Source organism: Takifugu rubripes, chromosome 16, assembly GCF_901000725.2.
Source record: "Takifugu rubripes chromosome 16, fTakRub1.2, whole genome shotgun sequence".
In the NCBI taxonomy this organism is placed as follows: Eukaryota; Metazoa; Chordata; class Actinopteri; order Tetraodontiformes; family Tetraodontidae; genus Takifugu; species Takifugu rubripes.
The window spans coordinates 1,453,888-1,469,311 of NC_042300.1; the positions used below are offsets into that span (position 1 = coordinate 1,453,888).

Consider the following 15,424-nt stretch of genomic DNA (forward strand, 5'->3'; position numbering starts at 1 on the left):
CCAACCCAAGCTTGATAACGGATGAGCAGGTTTAGGGCCGAAATCTGGCGTGGACGCTTATATATCACATTAATAATTGGGTCTGAATCCTTTTGCTTCTGAATAATCGTTGTGTTCTACATAAAGCTACTAAGTGTTAATCAAAGGTAAGACCTTAATATTTGATTGTCTTGGGTGATATGAAAGAGAGATGAACTGGTCTAAGTCTAAAATTGTTGTACCATACATACATTCTAACAGAAATATGAGTTTTGGTAATTAAAAGCAAACGGGTGAAAAATTACAGCTATCAAAGTTACATACAATAAATATGATAATGTTTGTGACTATTTGAGTCCATTGTTTGTTCAGGAGACATTAACGAGCTCACCAATATAAAACGTGAGGACGCCGATCTGTGTGAAGGAATTTCAGCTTGAAATAATGAAGATTGTTCATGTATCACATCTTAAGATGTGGCAGTCAAAGATGATTTTACAGTATATGGAGGCCACTCATTAATTAAACTAGGGGCTCCGGCTGCACTTCAGAAATGATATCACTTTTTTAATTAACTCACAACATTGCATCATATGTTGCCAATATTATTTAATGGTGGCCTTGAGGGTTTGTTTATTTGTTTGTGACCACCTTCAGATACCACAAAATGAAGTAGTTATTCTTCTAAGGGTCCTTGTATTACATTTTTCATTAATATTATCATCTTAAATAGAGACATAAAATTCATACTATCGGTCCTTTCAAAAGCTTGTTTATTTTGTTTCTGACTGGTACCAAAATAAATAAAAGCCAATAGAGAAAGAAAAAGACAGAAAGAGAAGTGGAGACAAAAACCGAACTCTCCTTAAATTTTGGGATCAGAAGATAATTTCAGTTCACCAGTGAGAAGCTTTAAATTGTCTTCAAGTTATCAAATCAAATCAATCAATCAATCTTTATTTATATAGCGTCTGTTACAATCAAGATTGTTTCTGCTGATGGGGGGCTGCGTAGAGAGGGAGGAGAGGTAGAGAAGAGAATAGGTAGAGATCAGGGAAATACATTAATTATAACAAACTGCTGTTATAAGAGTAGAGTGGGTCAGCAGGGTCGAAGGTCAGCAGGTCAGCATACAGCTATGAAGGCGGCTAGACTAGCCATGACCCAGCAAGATTCCAGCAGCCTGGTGATCAGGTGATCATGTTTCTGGACCCCGGCAGCCTTGGCCTATAGCAGCATAGCTAAGATGTGACCTAATGATTAGACGACCCCCTAAGTATGATAATTTGTCTGTCTATAATAGTAACTGGAACTACAGAATTAGTAACAATAAGCTTTTTCAAAGAGGTAGGTTTTAAGTCTGATCTTAAAGGTAGCGATGGAGTCAGCCTCCTGTACCTGGACAGGGAGCTGGTTCCATAGCAGGGGGGCCTGGTAGCTAAATGCTCACCCCCCCATTCTACTCTACCAATGAAAGCTTTACTTTTGTAAACCTACAAAGAGGAGATGAAACAGGTATTTAAAGATCAACTGATCCTGAACTTCCAGGTCGTTCTATGCCTGCTGCATACGCATCAAGAATTATGTGCGGAAAAATGTGGAATGATGACTGAGGCGGAAGCCACCCTGTACCAGACAGCATTAGTGTGGGCTAAAATGACCACAACACTGTTCAAACAAACACATCAAGCCAGCATAGTGTGGTTCATTTCCACTATCCAGATTCAAAGATATGCAAAAGAGTCTGAAAAGCTCCAATACAAGTTTGAAAGGCAAAAATAAAAAAGCCACAACAGCTTCAGAATAAAAAAAATAAAAAAAATAAATTTAAAAAACCAACAATAATCAACTATACTCTTACATTTAAATGTGGAATTTAGAAAATGACCTTCACACATTCCAGTGAAACTAATGGCAATATCAGGAAATCTGTTAGGCACTGCAGACACGAATCACGACCCCAAATGCAGACACACACGATTGGGTGAGGTTGAAAATCAAATTTACTGAAGACCTGGTTCAGAACAAAGCCAAATGGTGCAGGAAGCAGACAAACACAATCAAGATGGAACAGGCTGGGCAGCGGGAGAGACGAATGATTAGTTCCAAACTGGAAACAGGAACGAAGAAACTTGCATACGGAGTTTTAGGAGCCAGGCTGTACCACAGGGGGGTTAACAGAAAATTGGCAATGATTGGAGAGTTGACCAGGCTTTTAAAGAGAACGGCAGATGTGGAAGATTGACTGGAGATCAGTCTCAGGTGTGTTTTGATCGCCCGCTCCACCCAGCCTGAGAACAGACAGACAAGGGACACAGACAAGACACAGATGGGGAGGGGAAGAGGGAAAACACATGGGACTCCTAACAAAATCAGATGGCGATCTAATCCCTAAATGTTTTCAATGTTTCCAGTTTACTGATGTGTTCCAGGATGTTAATGTTCCTGATTGGAGCTGCAAACATCTACTGGCAGGTCTGTACTCACAGGTTGATTGTGCCACATCGATTCGATGTTTTAGAGTGACAACGATGGTGAACCAGGAAATAACTTTATATCCTTCCCCTTTTGGGGGTTTTGCAGACTGTGACAGCAGGTGAGACACAGCGGGGTTTCTTTTTAATCATTATTTCATCAAAACTGTCAAACCTGCTTTAAAAGCCACACAAGGAACATAGGAATTCTCTTTTATGTTGTTGTCATAGATGTGTACATTTCTGAGCTGAAGGTGCAGAGCAATGCCACGCTGGAAACATCAACCATCTTGGCTATGTTGAAAGCATCTACCTTCCAAGTGACTGCCGCAGGTGGGGTCTCCCACACTGTGACCATCGAGCAAACTCAACTGGTAGCAGGTATGACGGGCTTCCACACATTCACCTGCCTGTTAGATACTGCAAGGTGTCGCACTTGCCAGTATACTTTCATTCAACTCAGTGATGTGTAATCAGCAATAAAAATATATTTTTGTAAACAAGCTGAGTCCTCACTCATACAAGACTGAGTCAAAAATCACAATGACTAACTATGCTATGAAATGTAAATGAGTTTAGAAAGCTGACATTTTCCCATTTCTACTAATTCATATTCTTATAGGAATATTTATACTGTTAGTGTAATGTAGCCCCGATGTGTCTGGAATGAGCAAGAATTTCACAACTGAGTCTTTTGCAGGCCTGTATTTCATACAGGGGATGTACAAACAATATTCCTCTCATTCTAGAGTGCCTGATAATTGGGCAAAAATACAGTTGCAACTGCTCTGAAGGCTACGTTTGGAGCAACGAAGTCTGCTACACTCACCAGTGTTGCAGTGAAAAGACCTGCAACCATAATTTAGCCAACGTTACACAAGTCTGTGTGGCCAAAGCTGAAGGTAAAAACATGCCTGTTCTCGAGCTGCTGTTCACCAGTTTCTCTGTTTTAACAGCGTGAAAATATTTCTTTAACAGTTCGTATCGCTGGATCAGTTACACCAGTCTTGAATGCCTTTCCAGACTCCACTGTAGGCCACATCTCACTTTCATTTGCTTAAAGATCCACTTGCTGTATCACACTTCAAAGATTTGACATTATTCTCCTCTTTTCAAAGCTCACAGATGCCTTTAAAGCACTGAATGGTTTTAAGTTCCTCAATGTGACTGGCTTCAGGTATTTGTTTTATGAAAATTGAAATTGTTTTTTTTTTATTTATCCCACAAACATTTGATGCAAGTACATGTGTCACGGCTTCACATGACCAATAGCAGGCGCTGTAATTACGCGCTCTACTGCTCGGTCAGATAAGAATGCCTCTAAGGAATAGATTTTCTGGTAATCAGCAAACGTTTCCACCTCCTGAAGGCTGGCCAACCACATTGTTGACTTTGAGGCCGAGGTCAGTGTCAAGTTCGCTACTTCCAGACTTCAAGGCATCAAAACTGCTTTAGAAACACAACTTGGAGCGACAATTTCCATCACCACTTTAGGTGAGTAAAAAAGTTGTTGCCTTATATCTAATATGATTTAGTTTTTGCCCAGTGTGTATGCATTGATAATGATTAAATTGTGCAGATTAAGTGTTTGTGTTTCTCACCCAGGTCTGGTTACCATAGAAGCCCCAAAGACCAGAGTATGCTACCAGTCGTCTCCGGTGCTGAAATGCACATTAGAGGAGATGACAGAGAGCGCCGGCTGGAAGATGAGCAACAGGTCCAACAGCTTTGAGCTCAGCAATGGCAGCGTGGTGCAGCTGAACCACCAGTGTGCCACAGACACATTCAAGTCCTGTACTGAGGTGACACTCAGGAAGGTACCGGCTTTCTGGGCAGGTGGGCACGGCTCGAGGTTGATTAAGCTGAACTCAAATTTTGATGTATATGTACATTTTTTTGTACTTATTTGCCATTTTTATGTGGTAAATTAAGATTAGTGAGAGACACACACTCATTCATCACCAATACACAGATGACAGAGAAAACTGACACCCACACAAATGTTTTGGGACTCACAGGTTAAAAATAAATAAATAAATAAATAAAAGAAAGAAAGGAAAGAGAAGAAACTTGGGTCCTGGACAGGGATGCCCATGTGTCAAGCTCCAGAAACTGGATCTCTTTTCATCTGTACAGAGCTGCTGGTGCACTATTAAAGTTGGCAATGAGCATTTCAATATAAATATGTCAAAGTGCATTTTAGAGACTGAATATTGTCCAAAGAGACTTGATTTAATTTCATAATGGTCCTATAATGTTCCCGGTTCTTCAGTGCACAACAAATATCAGATGATGTGAGTCTTACTGGTTTCAATCCAGTGGATTTTGATTTTGTATTCCATTGTATTTTAAGATTTTGTATCTCATGGAAATTACAGCAGTAATTATTTGTAATGCTTTTTTTCAATATTTACAGCAGCACACCTCTCTGCCATAGCATCAGTAGATTTTCTGAGAACTTCGACGCTATCTCATTTCTCCTGCATCTCAAGCCAAAGGCTTTCCAGTAGTATTGATCTAGTATTGATCAATCCAGACTACTTTCCAACTCAAATGTGCTCAATGGGGCCAGTCCATAATTTCATGTGTTCTAGCTAGACCTGCCACATAATAATAAAGATACTAATAATAGTCACATATTAAGATAGCTAGGGCCATCCTTCTGCTTGCTTCTGAAGTCATCATCCAATAGGAAGCGTGACAAACATCCCAGCAGCCGTTGCCATGTGTTTGTATCCACGTGTTCTCTACAGGTACATATGAGTGTGGATTCAGCAGCGGGTCAATCGTACATACAGCCAAGGCAGACTTGAAGGTGGCCCTCCTCCCTGATACCGTCACTCTCTTCATCGACCCCCTGACTGTTGACTGCACTTTGAATCCTCTGACTGTTGACGTCAACGTAACGGCCACCATCTCGCACAGCAAAGAAAGTTTTCATGTTTGGGGGAGCTACATGGGTGAAAAGATATCTAACCTGGGCAACAAATGTAAGGCAAACTCACCACACTGTAGCTTAAATCTTTATGTTTCAATTCTAATTTCATGATGCCTCTTTCTCTTTACAGCTCACGGAGATCAGTTGGTCTATTCATTCATTGTTCCTGTTAGCTGCAAGAAAACCCTCGATGCTCAATATGTTAATGTCACTTTTGAAAATGACCTGAAACAGAGACGAAGTGGAAGAACAGACATTCCAGTCATTTATGGTATGTTATTATTCTGACTTGTAAAGTATTTAGTCATCGCAATAGATATTTTAAGGTACGTCTGTTCTTTTCCCCAAAAGCTGGTGAGAAGTTCTGCAGCGAGGAGGTAAAGAAAGGAGAGTTTTGGCCAAAAACCCCAGAGGGAGATACAGTGATTAACAGAACATGCCCGCATGGCAGGATTGGATACAAGTCCCGCACCTGTGAAGATGGAACTTGGCAGGAAGTGTTTTCTAAGTGTACCAACGAGGAGCTGGGCAGAGTCGCAAATGATGCTAATGTGAGCGGACCTTTCCTTTGTATACTAAGATGCAGATGACCTTATACATGACATTACATGTGTTGCGTTCAAAAGCTGGGGGACCAGCTACATGCTGCCCGAAAACAATAGTTTCCATGGCAACGGGGGGTGGGGGGGGTCAAAGATACATTTTCAAGTTTTTCCAGAGTTTATTCCCTGACCCACATGATACACAGGCCCTCAAAATCCTAATGCCTTCATCCTTAGCGTGTTCGTGGGGGAGTTTGGGCAGTTGGAAAATTTACTCCAATGATCAAAATCAGTTTTGAAGTGTCATTGTGGAGGATATCCCGAAGTCTTGTGCAATAAAAACAAATACGTAGTTATTATTGTAAGAGGTTGTGTGAATTAAGTCTTGCAAACTGCCTGACGCGTGCTTTTTTAGAACTTTCTGATGGGACTTGGGGCTACCCAGAAGATGGCCAACGACATATTTAACGGGATTTGGAACAACACTGCAGTCAACGATTCTGATTCCAGTGAGACAATTGCTGACATCAGTACGTCTATCAACATTCTCCAAGTGATGTCAATGGCATCAGAAAATGTTCCTTTGCAAGAGGATGTCTTTCCTGTGAGTTGAAACTGTCCTACACTTCTGTGGTGTAATAAGGGTCATAGCTAAATGACTCTTTCCACCCCCGTCCATCACAGTCTGATGGAATTTGCTCTGTCGCTGTAACTTTTGCTCTAACTCACATGTTTCAGAATTTCCTGAATGCCTCCAGCAGTATGTTGAGCAAGACTTGGGCTGGGATCAACAAGTCGACCCTCCATGACATGTCAGCCAGTTATCTTCATGCTGTGGAGGGCCTGGTGAAAAATATGAAAGTGAACAAGAGCGACAGATTCAGCAGTCCAAACCTGGACCTGAAGTTCTGCTCCAGCGGTGACTGTAACGTGTCCATATTCGACGTCAATGTCAGTCTGAACAAGACCAAAGGAATCCTGAAAACCGTTGCGGTGAGAAATCTAACGGATAAACTGAAAAACAACTTTGGTGACACGGTGCACACTAGCCTGGTCATCTCAGCTACACTGGAGGACAACACTGATTCGTACTTGGACATCAAACTGGACTTTCCCAACACACAGATGAGCGGGAAAAAAATGTTCTGCGTTTTCTGGAACACCACACATAACGATTGGTCAGACGTAGGATGCACCGTCGAAAACAGCAGTCTCCAGCGCACGCAGTGTGAGTGCACCCACCTGACTTCGTTCTCTGTCCTCATGGCCAGGAGAGACATATCAGACCTTGCATTGGATATAATCAGCAACGTGGGCCTCGGCGTGTCCATCTGCTCACTGATCACCTTCCTCGTCATCGAGTGTGTGGTGTGGTCCGCTGTGGTCAAAAGTAACCTCTCACATTTCCGGCATACATCTGTGGTGAACATCGCCATTTTCCGGCTGCTGGCCGACTGCAGCTTCCTGGCTTCCTCCTTTCCAAGCGCTCTCAGCAACAGCTGGTGCTTGTTTTTCACCATCTGCAAACATTTGTTTTATTTAGCCATGTTCAGCTGGATGCTGTGCATGAGTGTCATGCTCGTCCATCAGCTCATCTTTGTCTTCACGCCCCTGAGGAAACGCGTCTTCATGTTCTTTGCCAGCATTATAGGATATGTTTGCCCCATTTTAATCGTGGGATGTAGCTACTTGTACAGCAAATACACCGAAAAGCCGTACTATGATCCAGGCGTTTGTTGGCTTGTGTATGAAAAACTCTTGGAAGGTTCCATACACGCCTTCCTCATCCCCGTTGGAACGATTGTACTTATAAATCTGTTTTCCATGATGGTCGTTATTGTTACTCTGACAAAGACCTCTGTCCCTGAAAATAGCAAGGCGCATGACAAGGACACGGCCAAAAGTATCCTCAAGGTGGTGATTTTTCTGACACCCATCTTTGGAATTACCTGGATTATTGGCTTTGCTCAGCTCCTATTGGAAGAAGGCACCTTGCTTACGATCGCTTATTACAGTTTCACCATCATGAATTCCTTTCAGGTAATTATCATGTCAGGGATTAAACATGCACAGTCTTTCCACTTTTCTGTATTAAATGTGATGAGTTATTTCAACATGCATAAACTGTGGTTTTGCAGAAATGGCTAATAAATGATACTATAGTGAGTGAATGACATGTATTCTTGTTTTGCAGGGCCTGTTTATATTGCTAACTGGCTGCTTCACAGAGCAGAAGGTTGGTCTGTGACTTTATGGAAAAAATAAAAACGTGTTACCATAATTCTGCAGCACAATAATAATTGATATTTTTCCGATTTGCCCGCCAGGTTCGACAGGAACTTGTGAAGTTCTTAAAGGTGAGTTGAGTCATAAAATCTATCCAGTGTAGCACACTAAAAGTATAGAGATACATTTTTTTTAATAATTTTTTTAAAAAGAAAATGACATTTCTGGAATGGATTTGCTTCTACTGCCAGATAAAATTAAAAGGAAAAACAGAAAACATGAATAATACCACTTCTGTCACGTTGGCTACGTGCAAGGACGAGTAAAGCCAAAGGTCAGTCTGCTGCGCCATGTTTCCATGTGTCCATTTGCTCCATCCTCACTGATTTAAAAAAAAAAAAAAATGGTTCTGACCTTTCAGACCTGAACCGGAAAATGAATTAAACTATCAGAGTGTATTTAAGATTAAAACACAGCAATAATCCCCCAAAGCTTTTTGACAGTGTAGTTGTACTCTACCTTTATTTATTTATATATATATATGAAACAATATATTTTGAATGTAACCCTTTCATGCATGAATTAGGATTATTTGACACTTTGGTTATTATTAATATTATTGTTGTTGTTAGTAGTAGTAGTAGTAGTAGTAGTAGTAGTAGTAGTAGTACTACTACTACTACTACTACTACTAACAATAATACAAATAGTAGTAGTAAATAGTAATAGTAGTCCTTCCTAGTCTTTCTTGCCTGAGGTTTCTTCATGTTAAAAGTGATGTTTTCCTGGTCCTTCTGACTTGTGTGTTGTAAAAGAGGCTGTACAAATAAAGATTACTTAATGTTCACTTTAACTCATTATTTAACATTACTTCCTGTATTCGTTTGTACTGAAATTATGACTTTCAAATGAGGAATTCTAGTTTGAGAAATGTGCACATAGGTAAAATGAAGCATAGCCTTAATTATGCGTCACATTTCTTATGAAAGAATATGTAATATGACAAAATAAAGGTTTTTATTGTCTCAAATTTCTAATGTATTTATTTATATCCAAACTATACATGAATTTCTATAAGATTTTAGCAGTATACACGGTTATATTTAACATATTGTACACATTAATATTTTTACTGGGCTGAATAAAAAAGAACAGAATAAATGCAATTCTATCAGCTGTCTAATTTACAATGAAATTCTCTGCTATTCTTCTGAAATGGGTATCACTGAGCTCTCTTGATGATGATGAAAATGACCAAAGTCAGAAATATGATTCCAACCACACCAGCGATCAGGGCTTCCTGAACGCTTCTGCCCGTGTTCAAGTTTTCACACTTTTTACCGGTGAAGTACGACGTCTGGCTGGATACACACCTGGAAGAAGCAAAAGCATTGTAATTAATAAAATGAATTAGCAACTAAATGTCTCCTTTCTGCCTGTGTTTATGAAGTCAGTAAGCAAATGTTCTGTTTCACAAGAGAACACTAAAAGTTCAATGTAAATACTGCCAAAAAACATTAAAACAGGAAACTACCAAGTGATTCTCTTGATATAGTTTTCTAGATTTCAGCCCTAAACAGCCCCCCTCCATGAACTCAAAGACCAAACAGACAGGACACAGTCTCCTGATTTGGTTGACGTCATACAACCTCAAGAACCAGGATTCCCCGTAGTCTTCTGCGGGTGTTAATTAAAAATGAGCTTTGTATGAAATGATGCAACACTGGAAACAGCAACTCTATATACACCAACAGGAGGTCATTGCCACCCAGTCAACAATGATAAGACGTTCAGATTGTGCTAATATAGGTGTTAAAACCGTGTTGCTGGTTTAAATATTAGTGAGTTATGTCACCAAGGGTGAAAAGCTCAGATAAGCTATGCTAATCTAAACTTCAGGAAAACACAAGAAGAACAACGCAGTTGACAACAACACCAATACTTTGTCTTTTCAAACGTGTTCTAGCCCGTCTGTGCCCACCTGCAGGAAGCTTCTCCATCTCGTTCCACACACACTCCTCCATTAACACACGGGTTAGGATGGCAGGGATTGGCGGCACGGGCTTCTCTATGTTTTGGAGCCTCTTGTCTGCGGTCCATCAGTTGGACTGTTCTCCTGTCTATGTCATTACCTGGTTCTGCCGGCTTGATTGGTACCCCTGTCTTGATTAGGTGGGTCAAATCTAATGACAGCAACATTTGAATCACTTTAATTTTCAAAGTTAGAACAGTGTAAAAGAAATGCAATCATTATTGTACATGAAGTATTGATTTCACTGTAAAACAACGGTGTTTGCAGGAGCTCTGGCAGTTGTGATTCTCACCATTGAAGTCGGCGGTAATGATGAGGTCGTTGTTCTTTAAAAAGCTCCTTCTGTTTAGTTGCTTGTGAGAAATGAAGGTGCTCCAGCCGTAGTCCTTGCTGCGGAAGCATTGGCATCCGATGTCCCACACTGCACCCGAGCTATCCGTGGGTTTGTTCCAGCGTGCATCCGTGTCTGAAAGTCCAGAAAAATTGATGTGGACATAAAGTCACCCTAGACCCGGATAGGTGACCCTTTTCAAATGCAATAATGCACCTTTTGCTTTTTTTGTCCTTTTGTTTCAGAGATACATGTTCCATGAATGTAGAGGTTTTAATTCTGACCATGGTTTTAGCTAAATGCTAGAGTTCTATGTCTACCTGTGGTGAAGCTTCTTGCTGATGACATCCTCAGTTTTGTGTCGGGGTCTTGGTCCATGGCAATAATGGTAACCTGGCGGTTTTTCACCGGCCATTCCAAGATGGCGTCGTTTTCTCCGCTGCAAAGGTGCATGGTCATGCTGACATAGTCTGGATAGTCAAGGTCTCTTCCATTTGGGTAGACGCTGATGCCAAAGGAGTAGCCCTCAGGGTTGACGAAACACTGGCTTTTGATGGAGCTGCCAGCAGCAACGGTGGCGAGATGGCCGGTGAAATTGGAGATTTGCCAAACAGCGATGGGGCAAACAGTCTCGGTTAAGGTGATATCATCTATTAAAATGGCACCATAGGAGCTGTTTGATCCTTTAATGCCTTGGAAAAAGTAGCGGAATTTATCGGTCACCTTGAGAGTGACATGAGCTATTTTCCATGCGGCATCTCCATCACCTGAAAGACAAAAAAGAGAGTTTCATCCATTCATCAAATGTAAATGTTGAACAAACTCCATCTTTCATTTGAGTAACCAAGGAGAAGCTTTTGGTATGATGATCATGTTTAAACTTGGCCATAGACTGCTGAAGTGAAAAAAAATACCAGTGATGGTGTGGATTTTCTTAACACTGGTTATGTTCCCCGTGCCATCGTCAGTCCTGACCCATATGACCAGCCTGTCTCCCGGCACTCCGGTCATCTTGTAGAAGAACTGCAGGCACTGCTCCTCTCTTGTTGGGTATAGGATACGCGACTCTAAAAGGGCGCTGTTTCCAGCGGGACCAGAGGACGTGTCAAACTTCATGTAGTAGCCAGAATCTAAAACAGAAAAAGATGTTTTCTTGCTTACAGGGTTTCAGTTTAGCTCAGTGTTGTTTGGAGTAATGTAGATTCTTATCTTTATGTGTGTGTTACTAATGTATCATGCACTATGATATTGTTGGTTGTTCTTATATATTGTTATTCCAGCAATGAACCTGGTCAGTATGATTGTTCATTTGACTCTTGACATTAACATATGTCACATTTTTGGAAATCCTGACCAATACACAACAGTATAGGTCAGGTTTAACAGTGCAGAATAATGGCAATGCTAAAAAATTCAAACAAATTCCATAGCTTTGAGTAATTCTCCATATTGTTTTTTAAATTGAGATTTATCATTCACATTTAGTGTGTAAGTTAAATTAAAAATAAATGTCCTTTGCCTCCCAGGTTTAAGACATATTAAGAAGAAAAACTCAAGGCCTATAGTCACAGTCTTCTTAATGAATGTACCACCACCACCACCATGACTACTACTACTACTACTACTACTACTACTACTACTACTACTACTACTAATAATAATAATAATAATAATAATAATAATAAGCTATGATAACAATAATAATCATAATATTTTTTAAGATAATAACGTGCGGTTGGTACCTCTGCAGCGCCCCGCCAGTGTCTGGTCCGTATCAGTTGGAGTGCTCAGTGTCTGGACCCAGTCTGAGTTGTCGCCATCGTTCTGGATCATTCCACAGATGTTGATCAGTTCAAATGCGCACTGGTCCAGCAGTGTGTGTGTGTTGGCTGGAAAAGATAATATTATGAAAAGTCATCCTAGGGACATGGGACGGCATGTACAGGACTTCAGTTATACCTACCACAGTCATACATGCGGTTAAGCCTGACAATGTCAACAGCACTGAAGTCCAGCCTCTGGCCAATGATCTCATTAAAGTAAGGGATGGTGGTGGTGATGGTGGGGATGCTCTCATTCTTGTTGAAGGACAGGGGTCGGTAGTGCATGATGGACTCGTAATCATATGGTGTGTTGAGATCAGTGATGAAGTCGTCCTCATACTTGTTGAAATTGTGCTCTTTCCCTGGGTGAAGGCATTAATCTTATTATGTTTCAAGGTCTAGCTATATTTCTTAGTAATAGAATTGTTCAACATTAAAGGCTTACCAATATTATTAGCTGATATTGGCATGAAAATGTAATATTGTAAATTATCGGAAGCGGTGTTACATAATATACGGTAGATTCAACTTTTCACTCAGAATGTCAAAATACGAGTTGTGTGATGTATCGTTTAGAGATATTCAAGCTTATGTCTAATTACCACATTAATACATACTTTTATTGTCAACTGTATTCATGATGTTTTGTTAATTCTTTAACAGGAGATACGTGACGTTAATGACTTTGTTTTTGGGGGGTTAAATCCCGCATGTCTTAGTATCAGATGATATTGGTATCAGAAATTAGTTGGATAATATTGGTGTATGACATATTGGTAAAAAAGCCAACATCAAACATCCCTACTTAGTAATTTTAACAGTATATTAAGAAGTATACATATTTTTATATAACAACAGATTGTGACCATTACGATTCATTTGCACTATATGATTAAGAACTCTTAATATAGAAATGCTGCTGTCTTTATGGTCACCTTCCAAAACAAATCTATCTCACCTTCTTCAATCTGGTCCCACCAGATTTTGACGTAATCATCTCTGTCTGAGCGGGACTGTTCATGGTAAAATCCCAATGCGTGGAGAAGCTCGTGCTCCACGACGGCCTTGGTGTCACACCCAGCCCCGATGGACACATCCTGCCCTTTGCCATCATCTCCAACATAGGACCAGCATCTAAGCTCATGGGAAATTCAAAGCATTTAATCACACTCAACTTCTCTGTCTTTCTTGATGGATATGAAAGAGCGTAACGCTGCAGTCCATTGTCACCTACCCTGACTGTTTTGTGAATGAGATGTAGCTGGATTCTCCCTCATAGGGTTTGAAGTCTACACAAGATCTCAAACGGTATTCCTCAAAAGCCTGGAGGATCACGCCTTTAGCATTCAGCTCTAGAACAACACACATTCATTTAAAGTTTTGAACAGTCTCACTTTAGAACACTAAGGTGAAATACACTCGTGAACATTGTACCTAAAGAGTCGTTTAAGATATAAGCAATGGGAAACTTCCATCTTCTTGTTTCGTCAAGGATTGCATTCCTGCTGGGCTGGAAGACATATAAAGTTAGTTATACCACTGTAAAGTTGGTGCATCCAAAAATGCTGTCTTGAAACAAATAATGTTCTTACCTTGCCAACTATGTCTCCCTCAAACAGGTATTCTAATCCTAAAAGTAACAGAAAACATACTACTGTAATTTCCGGACTATAAAGCGCGCCTGATTATAAGCCGCATAATCTAATTTTAGAAAGAAAATCAATTTTGTACTTATACAAGCCGCAGGTATCCCATGTAGTAATATGAAAAATTAGACTGAAAACATTCAGTACCGGTATATGTTTTTATTACCGTAAGAGACGAGTCACTGACGAGTGACAGACAGGTCAGAAACAACAGCCACTCTTTTCACTTGTATGTCTACTGTATATAGAGACCTTAAGTTCAAATTTTATCACGTTAGGATTTTTTAACTTTTCTTTTAATTTAATCCGCTTAGCAACTTCTAGTATTTTCCATGTTGGTGAGGGTTAGTAAAAATGACTGATTCACAATAGTTGTGAATAGTTGTGTGAAAACATAAATAAGCCGCACTGTAGAATAAGCCGCAGTGTTTAAAGTGTAGGAAAAAAGTTGCGGCTTATAGTCTGGAAATTACGGTATAAATTAATAAAAAAAATGTTTTAAATAGTACACGAGAGGGGACGTTATGAGAGGGGATGTGCACATTATTGATTATTTTATTTGCAGGAACAAAACTGTGCATTCCGCTTCCTCTTTAGATGCATTATTGGGCCATTTCTTTCTGAAATGTCCCTTGTCCCATTTCTTAAATTCCTCTTTATAATTACTGGTGGTTTGGTACTGATACCCAGCCAGGGTTTCCATTTACAGGCTCACAGCTTCCACTTGGTGCAGCAACTTTTTCAGTTTGCTACCTTCATGTAGCAGACAGTTGTAAATTGGTTAAAATTTGTTCTAATATTATAATTTTTAGTTTTAGACTCATACATGAACCACTAACTACAAAGATAGGATGAATGTTTACAGTTCACAGGTCAGTATTTGATTTAAAAGCATACCTTTGTTGATTTCAGGTATATCATCCCTCAATTCGCCAGCATCTGCATCATCGCCTGGAACATATGCTTAGATTCAGTAGTGTAGATATAACTAACACCTTCCTTTTATGTTTGTTGAAACAAACAGGAACCAACCAGTATGTGTAGGAAGAGCTTGCACCTGGAACACAAACAGTTATTTCAAATCTCCTGTCCACTTGAAAGAACAACAGTATAATGTCACACACACACACACACACACACACACACACACACACACACATATTTATAATTTAAAAAAAAACCAACAACCTACATTCAAGAGGACATAGACTCCAATCAAAACCACGGTCCTTCGGAGTATTTCTGCTGGAGCCATGTCATCACCAGGCAGAAAACAGTGCAAACTTGCACCCTAAACACAACAGCCAGACTAATCCATAACCTCAAAGTTTAATGAGTAACAAATGGTTTCACGTGTTTTTACAAGCTTTTACATGACTGCCATACAGTTATGTGATTGAAATTTTGGTGTGTAAGCACTTAACCTGTTAATT

The 15,424-nt window shown here is 40.1% G+C and overlaps 2 protein-coding genes across 2 annotated transcripts; one reads left to right on the top strand and one right to left on the bottom strand.

The window, feature by feature from the left end:
* The first annotated feature begins 2,268 nt into the window (after nucleotides 1–2,268).
* Nucleotides 2,269–8,642, top strand: adgrf3b (adhesion G protein-coupled receptor F3b). Its single transcript, XM_011617947.2, has 16 exons — nucleotides 2,269–2,454; nucleotides 2,563–2,575; nucleotides 2,685–2,834; nucleotides 3,203–3,355; nucleotides 3,432–3,484; nucleotides 3,572–3,630; nucleotides 3,823–3,947; nucleotides 4,059–4,289; nucleotides 5,207–5,443; nucleotides 5,522–5,662; nucleotides 5,743–5,942; nucleotides 6,349–6,537; nucleotides 6,672–7,973; nucleotides 8,128–8,169; nucleotides 8,261–8,290; nucleotides 8,411–8,642. Exons 1-16 carry the CDS (start codon nucleotides 2,401–2,403, stop codon nucleotides 8,483–8,485), a joined length of 3,054 nt encoding a protein of 1,017 aa, XP_011616249.2. The 5' UTR covers nucleotides 2,269–2,400; the 3' UTR covers nucleotides 8,486–8,642.
* Nucleotides 8,643–9,166: 524 nt separating this feature from the next.
* Nucleotides 9,167–15,270, bottom strand: mep1a.2 (meprin A, alpha (PABA peptide hydrolase), tandem duplicate 2). The gene is made up of 14 exons (XM_029849971.1): nucleotides 15,184–15,270; nucleotides 15,024–15,048; nucleotides 14,889–14,942; nucleotides 13,938–13,975; nucleotides 13,780–13,855; nucleotides 13,580–13,697; nucleotides 13,304–13,479; nucleotides 12,486–12,707; nucleotides 12,265–12,411; nucleotides 11,437–11,652; nucleotides 10,843–11,289; nucleotides 10,484–10,657; nucleotides 10,141–10,342; nucleotides 9,167–9,532 (listed from the first exon to the last, which is right to left on the bottom strand). Exons 1-14 carry the CDS (start codon nucleotides 15,244–15,246, stop codon nucleotides 9,382–9,384), a joined length of 2,109 nt encoding a protein of 702 aa, XP_029705831.1. The 5' UTR covers nucleotides 15,247–15,270; the 3' UTR covers nucleotides 9,167–9,381.
* Between the last annotated feature and the right edge of the window lie 154 nt (nucleotides 15,271–15,424).

Coding starts and splice junctions, on each gene's coding strand:
- adgrf3b (XM_011617947.2), top strand. CDS start 2,401: ATGTGTTCCAGGATGTTAATGTTCCTGATTGGAGCTGCAAACATCTAC. Junction 3,631..3,822: donor CTCAATGTGACTGGCTTCAG/GTATTTGTTTTA, acceptor CACCTCCTGAAG/GCTGGCCAACCACATTGTTG. Junction 5,444..5,521: donor ATCTAACCTGGGCAACAAAT/GTAAGGCAAACT, acceptor TTCTCTTTACAG/CTCACGGAGATCAGTTGGTC.
- mep1a.2 (XM_029849971.1), bottom strand. CDS start 15,246: ATGGCTCCAGCAGAAATACTCCGAAGGACCGTGGTTTTGATTGGAGTC. Junction 12,412..12,485: donor TAACCGCATGTATGACTGTG/GTAGGTATAACT, acceptor TATCTTTTCCAG/CCAACACACACACACTGCTG. Junction 9,533..10,140: donor GATGGAGAAGCTTCCTGCAG/GTGGGCACAGAC, acceptor TGCTTCTTCCAG/GTGTGTATCCAGCCAGACGT.